The sequence below is a fragment of the Propithecus coquereli genome, unplaced genomic scaffold (assembly GCF_000956105.1).
Source record: "Propithecus coquereli isolate 6110/MARCELLA unplaced genomic scaffold, Pcoq_1.0 Scaffold12, whole genome shotgun sequence".
NCBI classification, from domain to species: Eukaryota; Metazoa; Chordata; class Mammalia; order Primates; family Indriidae; genus Propithecus; species Propithecus coquereli.
The window spans coordinates 14527088-14542868 of record NW_012136080.1 but is presented as its reverse complement, the minus strand read 5'-3'; the positions used below and the strand labels follow the sequence as shown (position 1 = coordinate 14542868).

At 36.6% G+C, this 15781-nt stretch overlaps 1 protein-coding gene across 5 annotated transcripts in view; it reads right to left on the bottom strand.

Annotated features, from left to right (window-relative positions):
* Nucleotides 1-15781, bottom strand: part of ARMC8 (armadillo repeat containing 8) — a 104056-nt gene that overhangs the window by 62155 nt on the left and 26120 nt on the right. For 3 of the 5 annotated variants that reach the window (XM_012664300.1, XM_012664320.1, XM_012664292.1), the window contains 4 exons: nucleotides 8933-9004; nucleotides 7056-7198; nucleotides 6854-6951; nucleotides 2689-2781 (listed from right to left, as the gene is read on the bottom strand). In XM_012664300.1, the coding sequence (XP_012519754.1) occupies nucleotides 2689-2781; nucleotides 6854-6951; nucleotides 7056-7198; nucleotides 8933-9004 (406 nt within the window). The remainder of the gene's footprint in view (nucleotides 1-2688; nucleotides 2782-6853; nucleotides 6952-7055; nucleotides 7199-8932; nucleotides 9005-15781) is intronic. The other 2 variants (XM_012664309.1, XM_012664327.1) reach the window with 1 other exon arrangement.

Sequence of the window (15781 nt, the reverse complement as noted above, 5' to 3'; positions counted from 1 at the left end):
GGAATATCTTCTGTGATAGAGTTATATTTACAAATGACAGTGAAAAGATCAAGCACACTGCAATTCTCTCTGTGCATAACTGCTGCTAACAAGTATCTTACTTTTCATCCCTCAAATTCTTTGCATCAAAGATGGCAGCAAATATTAATATTTGTTACCAAAAAAACTCTTCATCCTCTCTAAGGTCACATATAAGATTGTGTAAAACCAAATGCAAGGAAGGAATGAGTGGCTGAACCAACCAGAGAGGAGGGACTATCATTTGATTCTTATCAATTGATGTCTCTCTCATTTTTCTTCAAATCAACCTGCATGAACCTGGTAGTGAGGCAGCATCCACCAGGGGGAAGCACATAAGCCCTCATGATCTTAAACTCCACATGTTAGGTCTCAGAAATGTGAATAACTGCTTAAGAAGTGACAGCAATTTAGAAGTTAGAATTCCAATAAATATTATTACTAATCTTTTTTTGCTCCTTAATAAATCAGGGAGAATTTCATAGGTATAATTATAATCAGCTTATAATACAAATGCTTTATGAATCTCTCCCCTTTTTCCTTTCCCCAAAGTATGTAAATTTATTTAATATTGATATCAGTCTATGCAAATTAGTAATTTAAAGTCTTGTCCCATTTAATTTTAGCTAAGTAAGCCCCTGTGAATAAGTCTTAAAATTCTATTATAAATATTACTCATTTTGAGCCTACGTGCAAAAGAACAACAACATGAAAATAAAAGATTTTTTATAATTAATGACAAATACACAGACCAACAGATCAGTTGTTTTCAAAGATACATGTTGTTAGTGTATCGTAAAGAATATTGTATTTTAGGCTATTATTATTGTTATTAGGTTTACAAATGTTAAAACGTTTCTTGAGGTCTAATTATATCTCAGAATACTTAAATTTGGTCATTTAATTACAGAGGTAAATGTTAATTATCAGGCTAAAAACTAAGTGAAGGTGACTTTCTCTGATAACACCTTCAGTTCTATCAGTGGCATGAGGGTGGCTATAAATCATTATCCTCAGCCTAAGTTCCTCTCCAGCAAAACGGTGATATAATGATACTATTTTCGCTATGATTTCAGCTAAAACAGCATTTAAAAGTTTCAGATGAGTAATACTAGAAGTGCTGAAAAGTTTCTGGTGAGTAACCCTGAAAGCTATTTGGGTAAATTCAGGAACGAGATTATTCAAACTTGTCGTCATTTAACAAAATAATTTGACATGTAGGTAGTTATTTCTCCAGGTCCAATTTGCAGTAGTACCCTTTTGGGACTACTGTGTTGTGACTAGTACATGCTATATGCTCCTGAACACCCAGGAACAGATGCCGAAAGATCTTTAATGCAGCATAGAGTTCTGGAGTATCTCCCTCTACTTACTTGCCACGGCTGGCTGTAAGACATCTTTTTGTTGTTGGAAAATTCTAGACCTCATTGTTTTGAGTTTACTTTTAGAAAGTGAATTATAACAAAACTGTCATTTTCTTAAGCCCTTCTTTGCCCACCTCAAAAGATTAAAGCATCGTTTGATATCCCTGGTCCTATGAATTGGTCTACACACTGTCAAAGTAACCCAAGAAGAGAAACTTGAAGGATTTTTGACAAAAATCTTAAATTCTAAATGTCTTAAATAGTACTGAATAGACTGTGATAATCAGCTAGTGTTTGGGAGGGGTTTAAATGTTTAAATTATAATGTGGAAGGCTCCTGAAACCAAGTGATTTTGTTTTCGTTTATTTAGGAAGCTGTTCTAAAACAGCACAGTCCTATGATCTTCCTACTTTGGAATGCAGATGTGCTTTTCTCTTACCCTTTCTTACCTATAGTTCCCAAAGCTCCTCATTTGGTGTTTGTATTATAAATGATAACAAGGTGAGTAATGCCACTCTGAAATACTTATAGAAACACCAGAAGATATTCAATTATTTTTGTTACAAGTTAGAAAATGTGTAGCGATTAAGAAATATCTCAAATAAATAATCACACATGGTTATCAAAAAGAGTGCACTCAATATGTAATCTATGAAGCAAAATAAGTAGTACTTCATCGCACTCTTCAGTTTAGTTTTGGGACCTTTTAATAAAAGAGAAACTTTACTCAACAATTGAGAAGAAAAGAATCTATTTCATTTCTCCTCATATGAGTTCACTTAAAACAGTTCCCAACAATGAGGACACTGAGGATGTAGGGAAACAGTCATGATCATATGCTGCTGGTAGCACAAAATAGTACCACCTTTATAAAAGATGATGACTCGGAAATTCCATTTCTTATAAAATGCCTTACATACAAGGTATCTGTTGCAGTGTGGTTTTGTTATATAATAAGACTGGAAACAAACTAAACATCCAACAACAGAGGACTGGTTAAATAAATTATATATCTATACAGTAAAGTACTAAGCAATTGTTAAAAAAAAAAAAAAGAAAGAGGGAGCTCCTTATGTACTGATATGGACTAGCCATCAAGATACATTAACTGAAAATTTCAAGGTACAGAACAATATATATAGTATGCTGCCATTTGTATTTTTTAAAAAAGGAAGAAATATATATATAGGTCATAGATTTACTTGCATATGTATAGATTATCTCCGGGAGGATATACAAAGAAGGTACTTCTCTTAAGGGCATAATAAGATTTTACATTACAGAGAACATTTATTCTGGTTCTTACTTTACAGCAATGTGAGAAGATCTGACAGATGTACTCCTGGGTATAACGGGACCTGCTAAGCAGTGCCATGAGGTGCGGTATCACTGTGGCATCCTGGAGTTGAAGAGAAGGAGAGCATAGCAACAACAGAATTTACACACCATGAGTACATTTGGCACAACATTTCCATGAGCAGATACATAGTCAAGCCTCTTATCTTAACGACAGTAAATCAAGTCTCTTTAAGGAACAGAGCAAAACAAAAGCAACATAGCCATCAAAACTGTCTAGGCAAAGGACAAGGAAGGGACTTCAAAATATTCATCCTTGATAACAAAATATGAAAACATGAAATTCTCAATATCTCGTCCATAAAAAGCCTACACCCTTACAATAAAACTAAATCATTTCAATAAGACTTGACAGAAATCAGTTCTAAAACCAAAATCTGAGGTAACTAATAAGATATATAATAAGCAGTTTGTAAGAAGGAATTATTGTATAAAAATAAAACTTGATAATTTTGATCTCTGAGATGTTATAGTAAGCAATAGGAACTACTAACAATCTCTCATAAAGACTGTAGTAAGCTATCTTCAACCTGCACAAGACAATTTATATGATTAATGATTAGCAACTTCTCATGTATAGCCCACTCTCTGCCTATTGGTAACACTTAACAACCTACACGGTGGTACAGCCAAAAAAAAAATCAACCCACCTTGCTGCAGGGCTAATTTCCTTTTATTCAGAGCACAAAAGGTATTAAAGGTTGAAAGGGGATTTTGCCAGAACCACAGATGGAAAAGGAGAGACTTAGCTCAAGCTTCCTAGTCAATGCTGTCACTAGTCCTAGAGCTATGCTTCTTCAAGTGTGAATGTGCATTTGCAAATTCCCAGGGGATGTTCTTAATGTAGAGATTCTGATTCTGCAGGTTTTGGGTAGGACCTAACAGTCTGCATTCTAACTGGCTCCCAAATCAGGCCAATATCACTGGTCCACAGATCAGAATGCTCACCAAAGACAACAGAGGGCAAGGAAGGAAACTTAAAGGGACATCTTTGTTGGGATGAATAAGACTTGGGGTTTTCTTCGGAAACAAAAGAATGCTCAGGGCCGGGCATGGTGGCTCACGCCTGTAATCCTAGCTCTCTGGGAGGCCGAGGCGGGCGGATTGTTTGAGCTCAGGAGTTTGAAACCAGCCTGAGCAAGAGCAAGATCCCGTCTCTACTAAAAATAGAAAGAAATTAATTGGACAACTAAAAATATATAGAAAAAATTAGCTGGGCATGGTGGCGCGTGCCTGTAGTCCCAGCTACTCGGGAGGCTGAGGCAGGAGGATCGCTTGTGCCCAGGAGTTTGAGGTTGCTGTGAGCTAGGATGACGCCACGGCACTCTAGCCTGAGCAACATAGTGAGACTCTGTCTCAAAAAAAAAAAAAAAAGAATGCCCAGGATATATACAAACTAAGTAGGAAAACAGAAGGCTGCTGATTCCCTATAAGTAGAATCTCTTCCCCCTGCTTGTTAGTATAACCCTCTGTGTTGTCACAAGCAGTTTAAAAACAAAACGAAAAATTTATTTAGAAAACCTCAAAGAAAGTCAGGTACTATATGCACAGAAAGAAAAGGAAGAGACAAGATGAGACTGTCAAGTGGAAGGAGGGGAAATAGTGATTCCACTGGCAGAAGACAGGGAAGCAGGTAACAGCTAAAACAGGACAGGCAAATTGAGAGGTAAATTTAAAAACCTTTATTATGCTCCTAAAGCTATTGCCATCTCTTCCTTCTTCCATTGGTCTCTCATTCCTCAGTTTTCCTCAGTTACAATAGTCCCATTCCATTTCTTCATACCTGTCCCCTTTCTGCCAACTGTGTTTACATATCTACAGTTTACAGATGATTAAACAAGGCAAAGAACAATTATATAATTTGCCTAGGCCAGGCATGGTGCCTCACACCTGTCATCCTAGCACTTTGGGAGGCTGAGGCAGGAGGATCACTTGAGGCCAGGAGTTCAAAACCAGCCTGGGCAATCCTATCTCTACAAAAAATAAGAAAAAATTAGCTGGGTGTAGTGGTGCACACCTGTAGTCCTAGCTACTCAGGAGGCTGAGCAGGTGGATGTTACAGTGAGCTGTGACTGTACCACTGCACTCCAGCCTCGGCAACAGAACAAGACCCTGTCTCTAAAAAAATAAATAAATAAAATAATTTCCCCAAAGTCACCCATCTGATAAACAGGATTTCAAACTAGAAATGGTTTGAAATTTCTGACTGGACTACCTATACCATCTCTACTTTAGTGCCTGAGTTGCCACAACAGCTGGCTTCTACACAATCCAACTCAGAAGTCAGTTAATCACACTGAAACACTACTCTGTCAGTTATCCAACACTTTTCATAGATTCTCCACTATCTCTGAGGTATAAAATCTCCGAGGCATAAAATTGAGATGTTTCATAATTTAGATGCTCTCACTGTCTAAATTTTAACCTCCCTAGGTCTTAATTTTTCTCATATAAAAATGTGAAGTTGGTTTAGACCAGAATTTTCCAAACTGTGCAGGTCATGAATCAATTTTAAGAGTGAGGAGAAAGTAGTTAAAACAGCTGGCCAGGACCAATTTGTCCCCCTGGTGTGAGGTTAGAGGTTCATGAGAAACTTCCAAGAAGACAGGTGATTGGTTTAACCTCTTAGTAAACATGACAATATGACCTCTAGGAAAATAGTCTGATATTCACTAAGAGAGTCCTCTATGGAATGTTTTGAGCAGGATGTTTACAGTAAACCAGTAATTCTCAAAGAGAGAAGTTTGACCATTGACCAGCAGCATCTGAGTTACTGCAAAACTTGTTAGGAATATGTTAATAAATGCTCAGGCCTCACCCCAGACTCCCTGAATCAGAAACTCTGAAGGTGGGGTCCAGCAATTCATGTTTAACAAGCCCTCCAGGTAATTCCAGTGTGTGTTCAAGTTTGAGAACCACTGTAGTAAATAATTTATGGATTTACAATTCATGACTCCCTGAAGAATGTCGCATAAAACTCTGAGGTATAAAATCAAGATGTTTCATAATTTAGACACTCTCTACTGTGGTAGGTGACCCATAGATCTTACTTACGGACCTTATCAATCATTAAGGGTCAGAGTAATGTGTGTCTTATGTAGGAAGGACTGCCTAGGGAGCCACGTGACATGTCCCCTCTTCATACTTGCTTTGCCTATGCCTCTTGATTACTTATATTCTTGAAATATTCATAAAGCCTGATTCTGGGTAAGACTTCTGATTATGTGTGTGCAGTTTAACAATCTGATTCTTTGTGTTGGCTCAGGATCACCACCAGCATGTTTTTAAAAAATGAAAAATGACACAATAGAAACCAGAGGGCATCACATTTGTGGAATTGTGTCATGAAGCCTGTTTTGGGATACACACACATGCACACACAAACATTCACACGTGTATAGTGGGGCAATGGGGAATCTATTTCTTCCTGTAAATTGTCGATAAGAGTATTTCAAAAATATTGGCCTAGTTTTTATTAAGAAAGTCCTATGTAATCAACAGACAAAAAGACCCCCTCATAATTCCTGAGGCTTTTGAAAACCATCAACTGACTCCAAATATCTTTGGATTCTCTCATACATATCCTCTGCTTCTAGTCTGCCAAGTAAGCCTCTTGCAAGCTGGTTCTGGTCCACCTTTCCAGCTGAAACTAATGACGACACCCTCCCCACAGTAGACTATTCTGCCCACTGTACTTGCATATTCTCTCTTACACATATTCTTCCTAGACTGGCCTCCTTCCTCTCTACTTCTCTAAATATTATCCATTATTTAAGGCCCAAGTCAAATCCTAGCTTTGCTACAAAACCTACTCTGCTGGACTTTAACATAAAGTAAGCAGAACTCATCACTCACTTAGCATATTTTGTACATATAAACAGATAAAAATGGGTCTTTTTTAAAAAAAGCTTCTAAATCCCTCAAGGTCTGAGATTATCTTTCACTTCTTTACAAACTGAGAACAATTTGATATTTAAAAATAAGCAAGAACTCAAATATTTCTTGACACTTTCTATATAACACAGTTATGATGAGTTTGGAAGTGCTAAGCAAATTAGTTAGGAGTAGGCTATTAGTGAAATGTAACTAATGACTCAAAAACATCTAAAACTCACTGTATACAGTAGCTCCTCTGGAGTGACAGGACTGGTGAAGACGGTACGCAGGCATCGGAGGCAAGCTTCAATGAACTTCAGGTCTGGGGACAGCAGTCCTATTAACGGAAATTAGATTTATGACTCATCCTTTCAACCAGTATTTAAAACATGGCAAACTGATTCTAATCTTCACTTGTACAAAAATGGCTTCCCTACATACCTTGCAGTAAGGCAGGGATAATATGGCAGTCCAGTAGAGACTTGACATTGTTTTCAGTACCCATAGCAAGACTTCCCAACACCACTGCACACTCAGTTTTCAACTCTGTGCTTGAGCTTTCTTGTTGAAGCAAGTACAACAATCTAAAAAGAAGGAACTTGATAAACAAAGAGGCTAAAAAACAAAAGTAAATTAATGTGACAAAAAAGGGCTATGCATTCCACATACTAAAAATATAGTTGGTTGAGCTTATTCGAATCCCACTGGGAAATGGACATTTGTTTATATCACCTGCTAATTCAATGAAGAAACATCTGAAAAAAAACATCCAGAGGGATTTTCTTCGTTTTGAACAAAAGGCCTATCATATAATTTCATTTTATCAAAACTGTAAATCTGAAAGTTGTCCACAAGTGGTTTCTGTAGAAAGAGCAGCTCCACAGTCCATGCCATCTGCTGCTTCTTGGTAGGTTTCTTCAGAATATGAAGCCTCTTACTGCAAAGTGCCGCCCCATCTTAAATTCAAACCAGAAATAGATCCTGAAGCCAGAGCAGTAGTGCAGAGATTGCAGAGGTCTAGCCAAGAGGGAATATTCAGAGACCTTGTGCAGCTCTTCAAGCCAGGGAAGTTTCTTTTTTTTCCGACTCTCCCATTTGGGGAATGAGGATATCCTCCCATTTCCATTCCAGCCCAGCTTGCCAAAACAATTATTCCCTAAACTCCAACCCTCTACCACTTAGAACCATCTCCCTTATGTACTAAGGTAAGAAGACCCTCAGACTCCCTAGAGCTCTATATATATTCAACACAAATCCCCTAAGAAAGGCTTCTGAGACCTTTATGGTTACTCAAGTATATATTTGAGGTCAGTGATATTAAAGACATTAAAACCATTCATCCGGCCGGGCACGGTGGCTCACACCTGTAATCCTAGCTCTCTGGGAGGCCGAGGCGGGCGGATTGTTTGAGCTCAGGAGTTCGAAACCAGCCTGAGCAAGAGCGAGACCCCGTCTCTACTAAAATTAGAAAGAAATTAATTGGACAACTAAAAATATATAGAAAAAATTAGCTGGGCATGGTGGCGCGTGCCTGTAGTCTCGGGAGGCTGAGTCAGGAGTATCGCTTGAGCCCAGGAGGGTTACGTTGCTCTGAGCTAAGGTCACGCCACAGAACTCTAGCCCGGGCAACACAGTGAGACTCTGTCTCAAAAAAAAAAAAAAAAAAAAAACCATTCATCCCATATCAAAAGATAGAAAGTAAGAAAGAGAAAAAATCAAAATATTAAAAAATTCTGAATGAAAAACTTACAGTAATTACACATAAAACTTAGTTCTGAATAGCAGGGGTATAGAGGAAGTCACATAACTGTCACTGCCTGCCCAAAGGAAGCTTTTTAGGTCATCAGAAGAAGAAATCAAACTTCCTATGTTAACTTAAAAAATAGCAAATTGTAAAAATGAGAAGTTAAAACAAAAGGCAGGATTACAAATCAAGCAGAGTTTTTTTTCCCTTTTAAATTCAAAAAGGCCCTGGGATGCCTAATAAATTATCCACTCACACAAAAACTGCCAGGGCTCTAAAGAGATAGGGAAGAAGGTTGGTATACATTGCTTATGTACTCAACAAACCCCTTCATTGCCGGGTCAAGGATCTTCCTGAATTTCCAAGAAGTATTAATACATTCACTTCTTATTCCATTCTCTGTTACTTTATATATTTTTTTTCCTTAGAGATGGTTCATATTCTTCAAAACATTTATTATTTTAAAAATAGGACAGACAATACAGGAAAAAAATGGGTCTTATGATTGAGAGTGAGAAATACATTAGAAACTTAGTATGACTAGCAAACAAAAGGGGTGGCATAACAAACATACCTTGGAACAGCTCCTAAAACAATGAGATTGGCTTTCTGTTTGTTGTTTCCAATTACAGCATTTTTCATGTCTCTGCATTCAGGGGAAGAAAAAGGTAAAATATATTGAGACATCACTGAAAAAAATCAAAGATCAATTCAGTCCACTTTATTATACAACATCTCAGATTGGCAAGTACAGAAGTTAGTGACAAAGTGTCAAAGCATTGACCCTTTTTCACCTGGAATACTTAAGAGATAAGTACTTAGAAAGCGTGAGTGATCGCGTGGACTGTAAACAGTTAAGTAGTACAGAAAGTGGGAGATATCCTGAGTACTAGCAAAAGACTTCCAATATAGGACTGAGTTCTAAAAAAGGATATCTACCAATCCTTTGAAATACAGGCCACCTTTGCACTCACAGTTCTGTGAGTGAGGAGTTTAAAAGAGAAAAAAAAAACAAAAAAACGAGTCCACAGAACATATTTCCTTGTTTTAGGGATTACTTTTTTGTTTACTTTTTCCCTCTTTTTCTGACTCCTTTTAGACTTTCTTACGATTCTATTTTATCATCCTTAGTGTCTTACCAGCTATACCTCTCTAGGCTTTGCTATGTTTTTTAATGGTTGCTTTAGAATTTTCAATGTAACTTTTTAAATTTATCACAATCTTCAAGTGATATTATCCCATTTCACATTATTTTAAGAGCCTTACAACTGTATATTTCCACCCCTCACCCATTCTTTGTACTGCTCTTGTCATACATTTTATTTTTAAATTGGTTAGAAACAACATAATATATTGTTACTATTTTTGCTTAAGCAGCTAATTATCTTTTAAGGAAATTAAAACATAACAAAGAAATCTTTTATATTTCTCAGATATTCACCAGTATTTTTCATTCTAGCTACAGAGTTCTACACTTCACCAGGAGCAAAAATCTATTCCACCAATTCCTGGTTGGCTCCAAAGGACACGTGGAGAAAAAATAAATAGCTCAAAAAGAAACCCAGTACTACTAATAACATGTTTTAAAAAAGTACTTCCCCTAATTGGTCAGTACTACTGACTTAATACAGAACATGAGAGCATGGTTCCATATAGCAATGATTCTCAAAGCAGGAAGGAGAGCATTATAACCCCAGAGGGGCATTTCAGAAGTTTATGAGAGTGTCTAGAAATTTCTAGCCACAATTTTATAGACAGAAAAACTTAATTTTCACAGTTTTTTAAAAGTTAATTTTTCAGTATTGTACCTGCCATGTAAATAAAAGGGAGATATACCTTTTTCTGGACAATCAGATCACCAGCACAGTGGCACTCACAGTATATGAGTTGTCAATATCACATGCCTGTATCAGTCTACATTTGCAGCTCTTGTACTCACACTACTCCATTAAGTTTTCTAGTGTAGTGAGGCCTAAGCATTTACATACTGAAACATTATAAAGTACCCTCTTTATTTCTTTTATATTACAAGCAGGGAAAGCATATTACTTTTGGAATTATGTATGTGAGTAGGTTATAATTATGAATTGAATTTCAGGATAGTACAAGGGGCATTATAAAATATTTGTAATAAGGGAAAGTTAGGTCGGATAGTGTTAAGAACATCATGATACAGCCTTGAAATTCTTAGCTCATCCATTTCTTTCATATCCCAAAATAAGCTCCTCTAAATACTCCTCTAGCATCTCTTTTGACTTTCCCTCTTCTAGGCAGCAGAGCTCTATAATATATAGGAATTTTTTGCCAATCTTGAAAATTAAAATCCTGATAAAGCTATACAGTTGGCAAAACATGATCTTATAGAAAAACTAAGGAGAAAAAAGTTATTTTAAAAAATCAACAAATAAATGTTATAGTCGGCATGTATTTCCAACACTAACCATATTCACTGGCATTAAAAAACCTGGTAATAATTAACCCTTTTCCTCAAATACCTTTCTCAATTATTGCAGAAAAACACCACAACAACTAGTGATGTGCTAAGCAGATTCTCCCCCACAAGGTTTTGCACGGCATTTTTATAAGTCTTGAGCCAAACACTGAAACTGCCTCATCTTTTCTTTCATTAGCTCAGTGTCTGAGGGTAGGTCTTTTTCTTAAGGCCTGATCTATCCCTCTCTATATACTATCCCTCAGTTCTATATGGTTTACAAGGAATAAGTAGCAAATTTTTTTGTTTATGGGACTAAATTGAATGAAGTTTACTAAGGTTTTTGCAAGTTCTGACACATGACTATAAAACCATTCGGCACAATGGCTCACGCCTGTAATCCCAGCACTTTAGAAGGCTGAGGCAGGAGGACTGTTTGAGGCCAGGAGTTCGAGACTAGCCTGGACAATGTAGCAAGATCCTGTCTCTAAGAAGCATTAAAAAAAATTAGCCAGGAATGGTAGCATGCACCTGTAGTCCCAGCTACTCAGGAGGCTGAGGCAGGAAGATAGCTTGAGCCCAGAAGTTCCAGGCTGCAGTGAGCCACTGTACTCCAACCTGGGCGACAGAGTGAGACCCTGTCTCAAAAAACAAAAAACAAAAAACAAAAACAAATGCTATGTGATATCAAAGCTTCCATTAGCAAAGGAGAGTAAGAGATTGTACATCTAAGCTCCTGCCTTCGTTATGGATAACTGCCTACTGTTTCCTTCTTAAAGGCTTAGTTCCTAATCATCAGTTTATAGACCCGAACCTAGCAGCTTATCATTTACTTTTTTTCTTTCTTTTTTTCAACAAGCCCATTGCTGGGTATTGTCATTTACTTTCATCATCTTCCCTTCTCTTAACATGTTCTGCCTATACTAATGCAGCACATTCATCTGTCCAGCAGCTATTTATTTAGAATCTGTTTTGTGCCGGGTGCTGTTCTGGGTATTCTCTCTATTCTGGAACTCCCAACCCTAATATTTTCCCAGTTTTCTTTCTCTCCATTCTTCCTACCTAGGCAGAAAGAAGGTGTCCCTACATTACCATAGTAATGCATTCCAAACATCCGAAACCACACCAAACTAAATTTTTTATAGACAAAAGCAAACAAAAACCCCTCCAAAACCAATTTTCTAGTTCTCTTAATAGTTTACAAAAAGGACATGAAGGAGGCAGACTATAGCTACAGTAAATGCACACTACAGAGAACGCAATTAATAAAATGGACAATGTCTAATGAAAAAGATTCTTGCTCTTGTTTTAATAAGTGGATACACCTATGCTATATAAGGAAAAAAGAAGTTCATAAATTCTATTCATTGGTACTATAAAAGAATGCTAGTGTATCATTTCTATGAAGAGTTAAAATTGAAAGAGATGATAATCATCACATATTTCCATCTTTAGCAGAGCTGAGCACAGTATAGGCTGAATTAAGGAATCAATTTCAGAGGCAGGAGGAACTTGATATTCAGCAAAACACATGAAGCTTCTTTTAGTTCCCAGAGTGTTCTTTTTCTCTCTCTCTTCCTCCTCCACCCCCTCTCATCTCCTTATCCCCTCCCCCTCATAACTCCCTCTGCCTAACTTTACTCATTCTTCAGGTCTGAGCTTAGATGTCAATGTCACTTCCTCCAGGAAGCATGCCCTGATACCCCCAGGTCTATGTTAGGTTCCCCTCCTAGGTGCCCTCTATCATAAATATACTCATCACTTCGTTAGGATAAACGTCTGTCTCCTCTTGAAAGGCAAGAAAGTCAATCTGACCTGGAAATATCAGAGAAGTTATTATCAACAGATCATTAACTATAGTGATTCTAGAAAATGAACCACATAGAAATCCATATTTTTGTAAAATCAAACTCACAACTATCATCCAAGATGGCAGCACAACAAAACTATGCAAGACTTATATGGTACCTTAAAGTTTACAAAGCATTCTGTATCTACTACTTTATGTCATCTTCATCACAACCTTAAGTAGTATTAACCCCGTTTACAGATGAGGAGGCTACAACTCAAGTTTGGTTTTTCTCAGAACCCCATATTAAATGACAGAGCCATTCTAAACCCATGTCTTTTATGCCAAGTGTTTCTTCCATTACCTCTAGCACATCAGGCATTTACAACAAACTGATGGAAAAGACAAATGAATTTGATAAATTCATTTTCTTTTTCCTCCTGTTTCAATTTTACATCTTTACACAAAATAAAAGTATTTCTAAGTTTTAGTCAAACATCCTTTTCCCAGTAGATCAAAAGAATATAATCTCATGCTTATCAACTTTTAAATGTTGCAGGGGGAATGCCCTTCTTATATTCTACTGAAATTCAACAATTAGTTTTTGAGCTCAGCATATGGTGCTAGGCTCTACAAAGAATACAAAAGCATCACACAATGAGATGCCTGATCTGAAGAGGTCACAATATTCTTGGAGGGACAAAAATAACACTAACAATGTAAGGCAGTGCTATATTATAAATTGAGCACTTATAAGGCTAAGGAAAGTAGACACTAAATAAGCTTAACAGGTTTGGAGGCAATGATAGGAACTAAGATGAACCTTAGAAAATGGCCAGGACTTGGAAATGTGGATGGAGAGGACAAAAGGAAAAGCCATCCATAGAAGACCATACTGGAAATGAAAGTGGCATGTTTTTGGGGCAATAAAAGGAGCCTTGATTGAAAAAAAGGTACACTTTAGGGTGGCATGGAACATAAAGTTAAAAAAAATGATAGAAGAGATAAACGAAAGGGGGATAGATTAAGGAACAATTATGGTTTTGATCACAGAAGGAACACAAAGGAAGCAGTTACTAAGAAAGATAGCACTGAACGTGGAATGGATTGGAAAGCTGATAATACTAGAATCAAGAGGGACAACAAAGTGGCTGATGTCCCCCACTTAATGGTCGCAAGACCCCTATGCTTATCATTATCATAATACTGACTAATCAAATTATAGCAGATTGTCTCTTTAGTTATCTGACACCTTTATTAGACTTTTGGATCCTCCAGAGCAATGACATTATTCATCCTTATATACCCCCATACTAGCGTAATACCTGGCACTAGGAAGACACTCAATAAATGTTTGTTGAAGGAATTAATCAGTCCTCCCAGGTATCTGGCTATGTGAGACTGATTAGGGTAGCAGCCATAGGAATCATTAATACAAAGGACATTTTGAGGAAGCACTTAACAAGATGATTTATTCAACAGGTACAGGAAATGTGATATGTGACATGTCTTGAGTAACTACTTCATGTCTGGGCACCTAGGTACAGAAAACATTTGGAGGAGAAATCCCTTAGCAAGACAAGGATCTATCTTGACTTTAGACAGAACGAATTATCTTTGAGGTGAGATAAGAATATCCAGGTAGAAAGGGTAAAAAGTAAGCCTTGGGAATATCCCATTCTTTGGGGACTGAAGAACAGAAGTCAAACATGCATTTGTCAAAGAACATTTTAAGCTAAAATCTAGCTAGAATCTTAAATTTGCACACTAATAAATGGACTTAAGAAGTACCAACTTTTATATAGAGGTTAAACTTTCTACTTCACTTACTTTCTTTGCTTTGAAACAGAGTAATTTCATATGGTAGATAAAAAAAAGGCTCAAACAGTAAAACATGTACAGTGCCTACCACAACATATGTCTAAATTAGAGCATTATGAGGGTGATCAAAACCAAGAGAGAAAGTAAACACTAAACATTTCTATTAACATAATATTAACAGGAAAAGTAAAAAAAGAATTGGGATCTAGATCTGCTAGAGAAACAGTTTCTGTCAATCAAGTATGAGTGCAGTTATTCTTAAACAGTCAAAAATAGCATGAATTTTAACTGAAAACCTAATATCATCTAAAAAATTATCTTTAAAAGTATTAAAAGCTGGAGCCCCAAGCTGAAGATCAGTTATAGACACGCTTCACTTAACAACAAGGGTATGTTCTGAGAGAGATGCATCCTTAGGTGATTTTGACGTGCAATCATCACAGAATGTATATAAGCCTACGATACACCTAGGCTGTATAGCCTGTTGCTCCCTGGCTACAAACTTGTACAGCATGTTACTGTACTGAATACTGTAGGCAGCTATAACAGAATGGTAAGGATTTGTGTACCTAAACATAGAAAAGGTACAGTAGAAATACAGTATTCTAATCTAAGGGACCACTGTGACATATGAGGTCTTTGACTGAAATATTGGTATATAGCACATAACTGTGTATCATTTTTCATTTTGAACCAGTATTACTTTTCACTTACCTGAAACAGCTCTTGTTTGGAATGTTCTATATTCATTTTTAGCCTAATTATTGTGAAGTAGCCAAAAAGTACAATGGATACTGAAACTACAATCTGAGTATAAAGTATGACCTACTTATGAAAATTCACTGTTCATAAGACATTCACATGTAAAATAAGGGAAAAAACACATATTTGGGGTAGCTAGAATAAAGCAACATGGTAAACAACTTATAAAATTATTTGGACTTTGAAAATTACAAACATACTGCTCTGTCCCTATAATTATCATAATGTTTTTGGAGAACATAAAGTATCCAAATATCCAAATGAAATAAGCTTTTGGTTATCAAGTATGGTTAGGGAATGAGGAATATTCACACTCCAATTAAAGTTACTATTGCCATAATGATGATCTGTTATTCAAACTGAAGTTGTTTTTAACATAAGGCTTTGATTAAGGAGGCACTTGAGAAATTTATAGTGAATTTCAGCTCAAGTCAACTTAGGCATTTACTGGATATCAACTATATGTATAAATTGAAAAGAACTGAGAATTGGCAGTAATTTAGTTCAGTCTTATAAACAAATTACTCTGTGACGTGGATTTTTGGAAAATATGTAGTTTCAGATACAGTTCTGATTTGCATAAATCATGAAAAATTTGCTGCAAATATTTAATCTTCTTT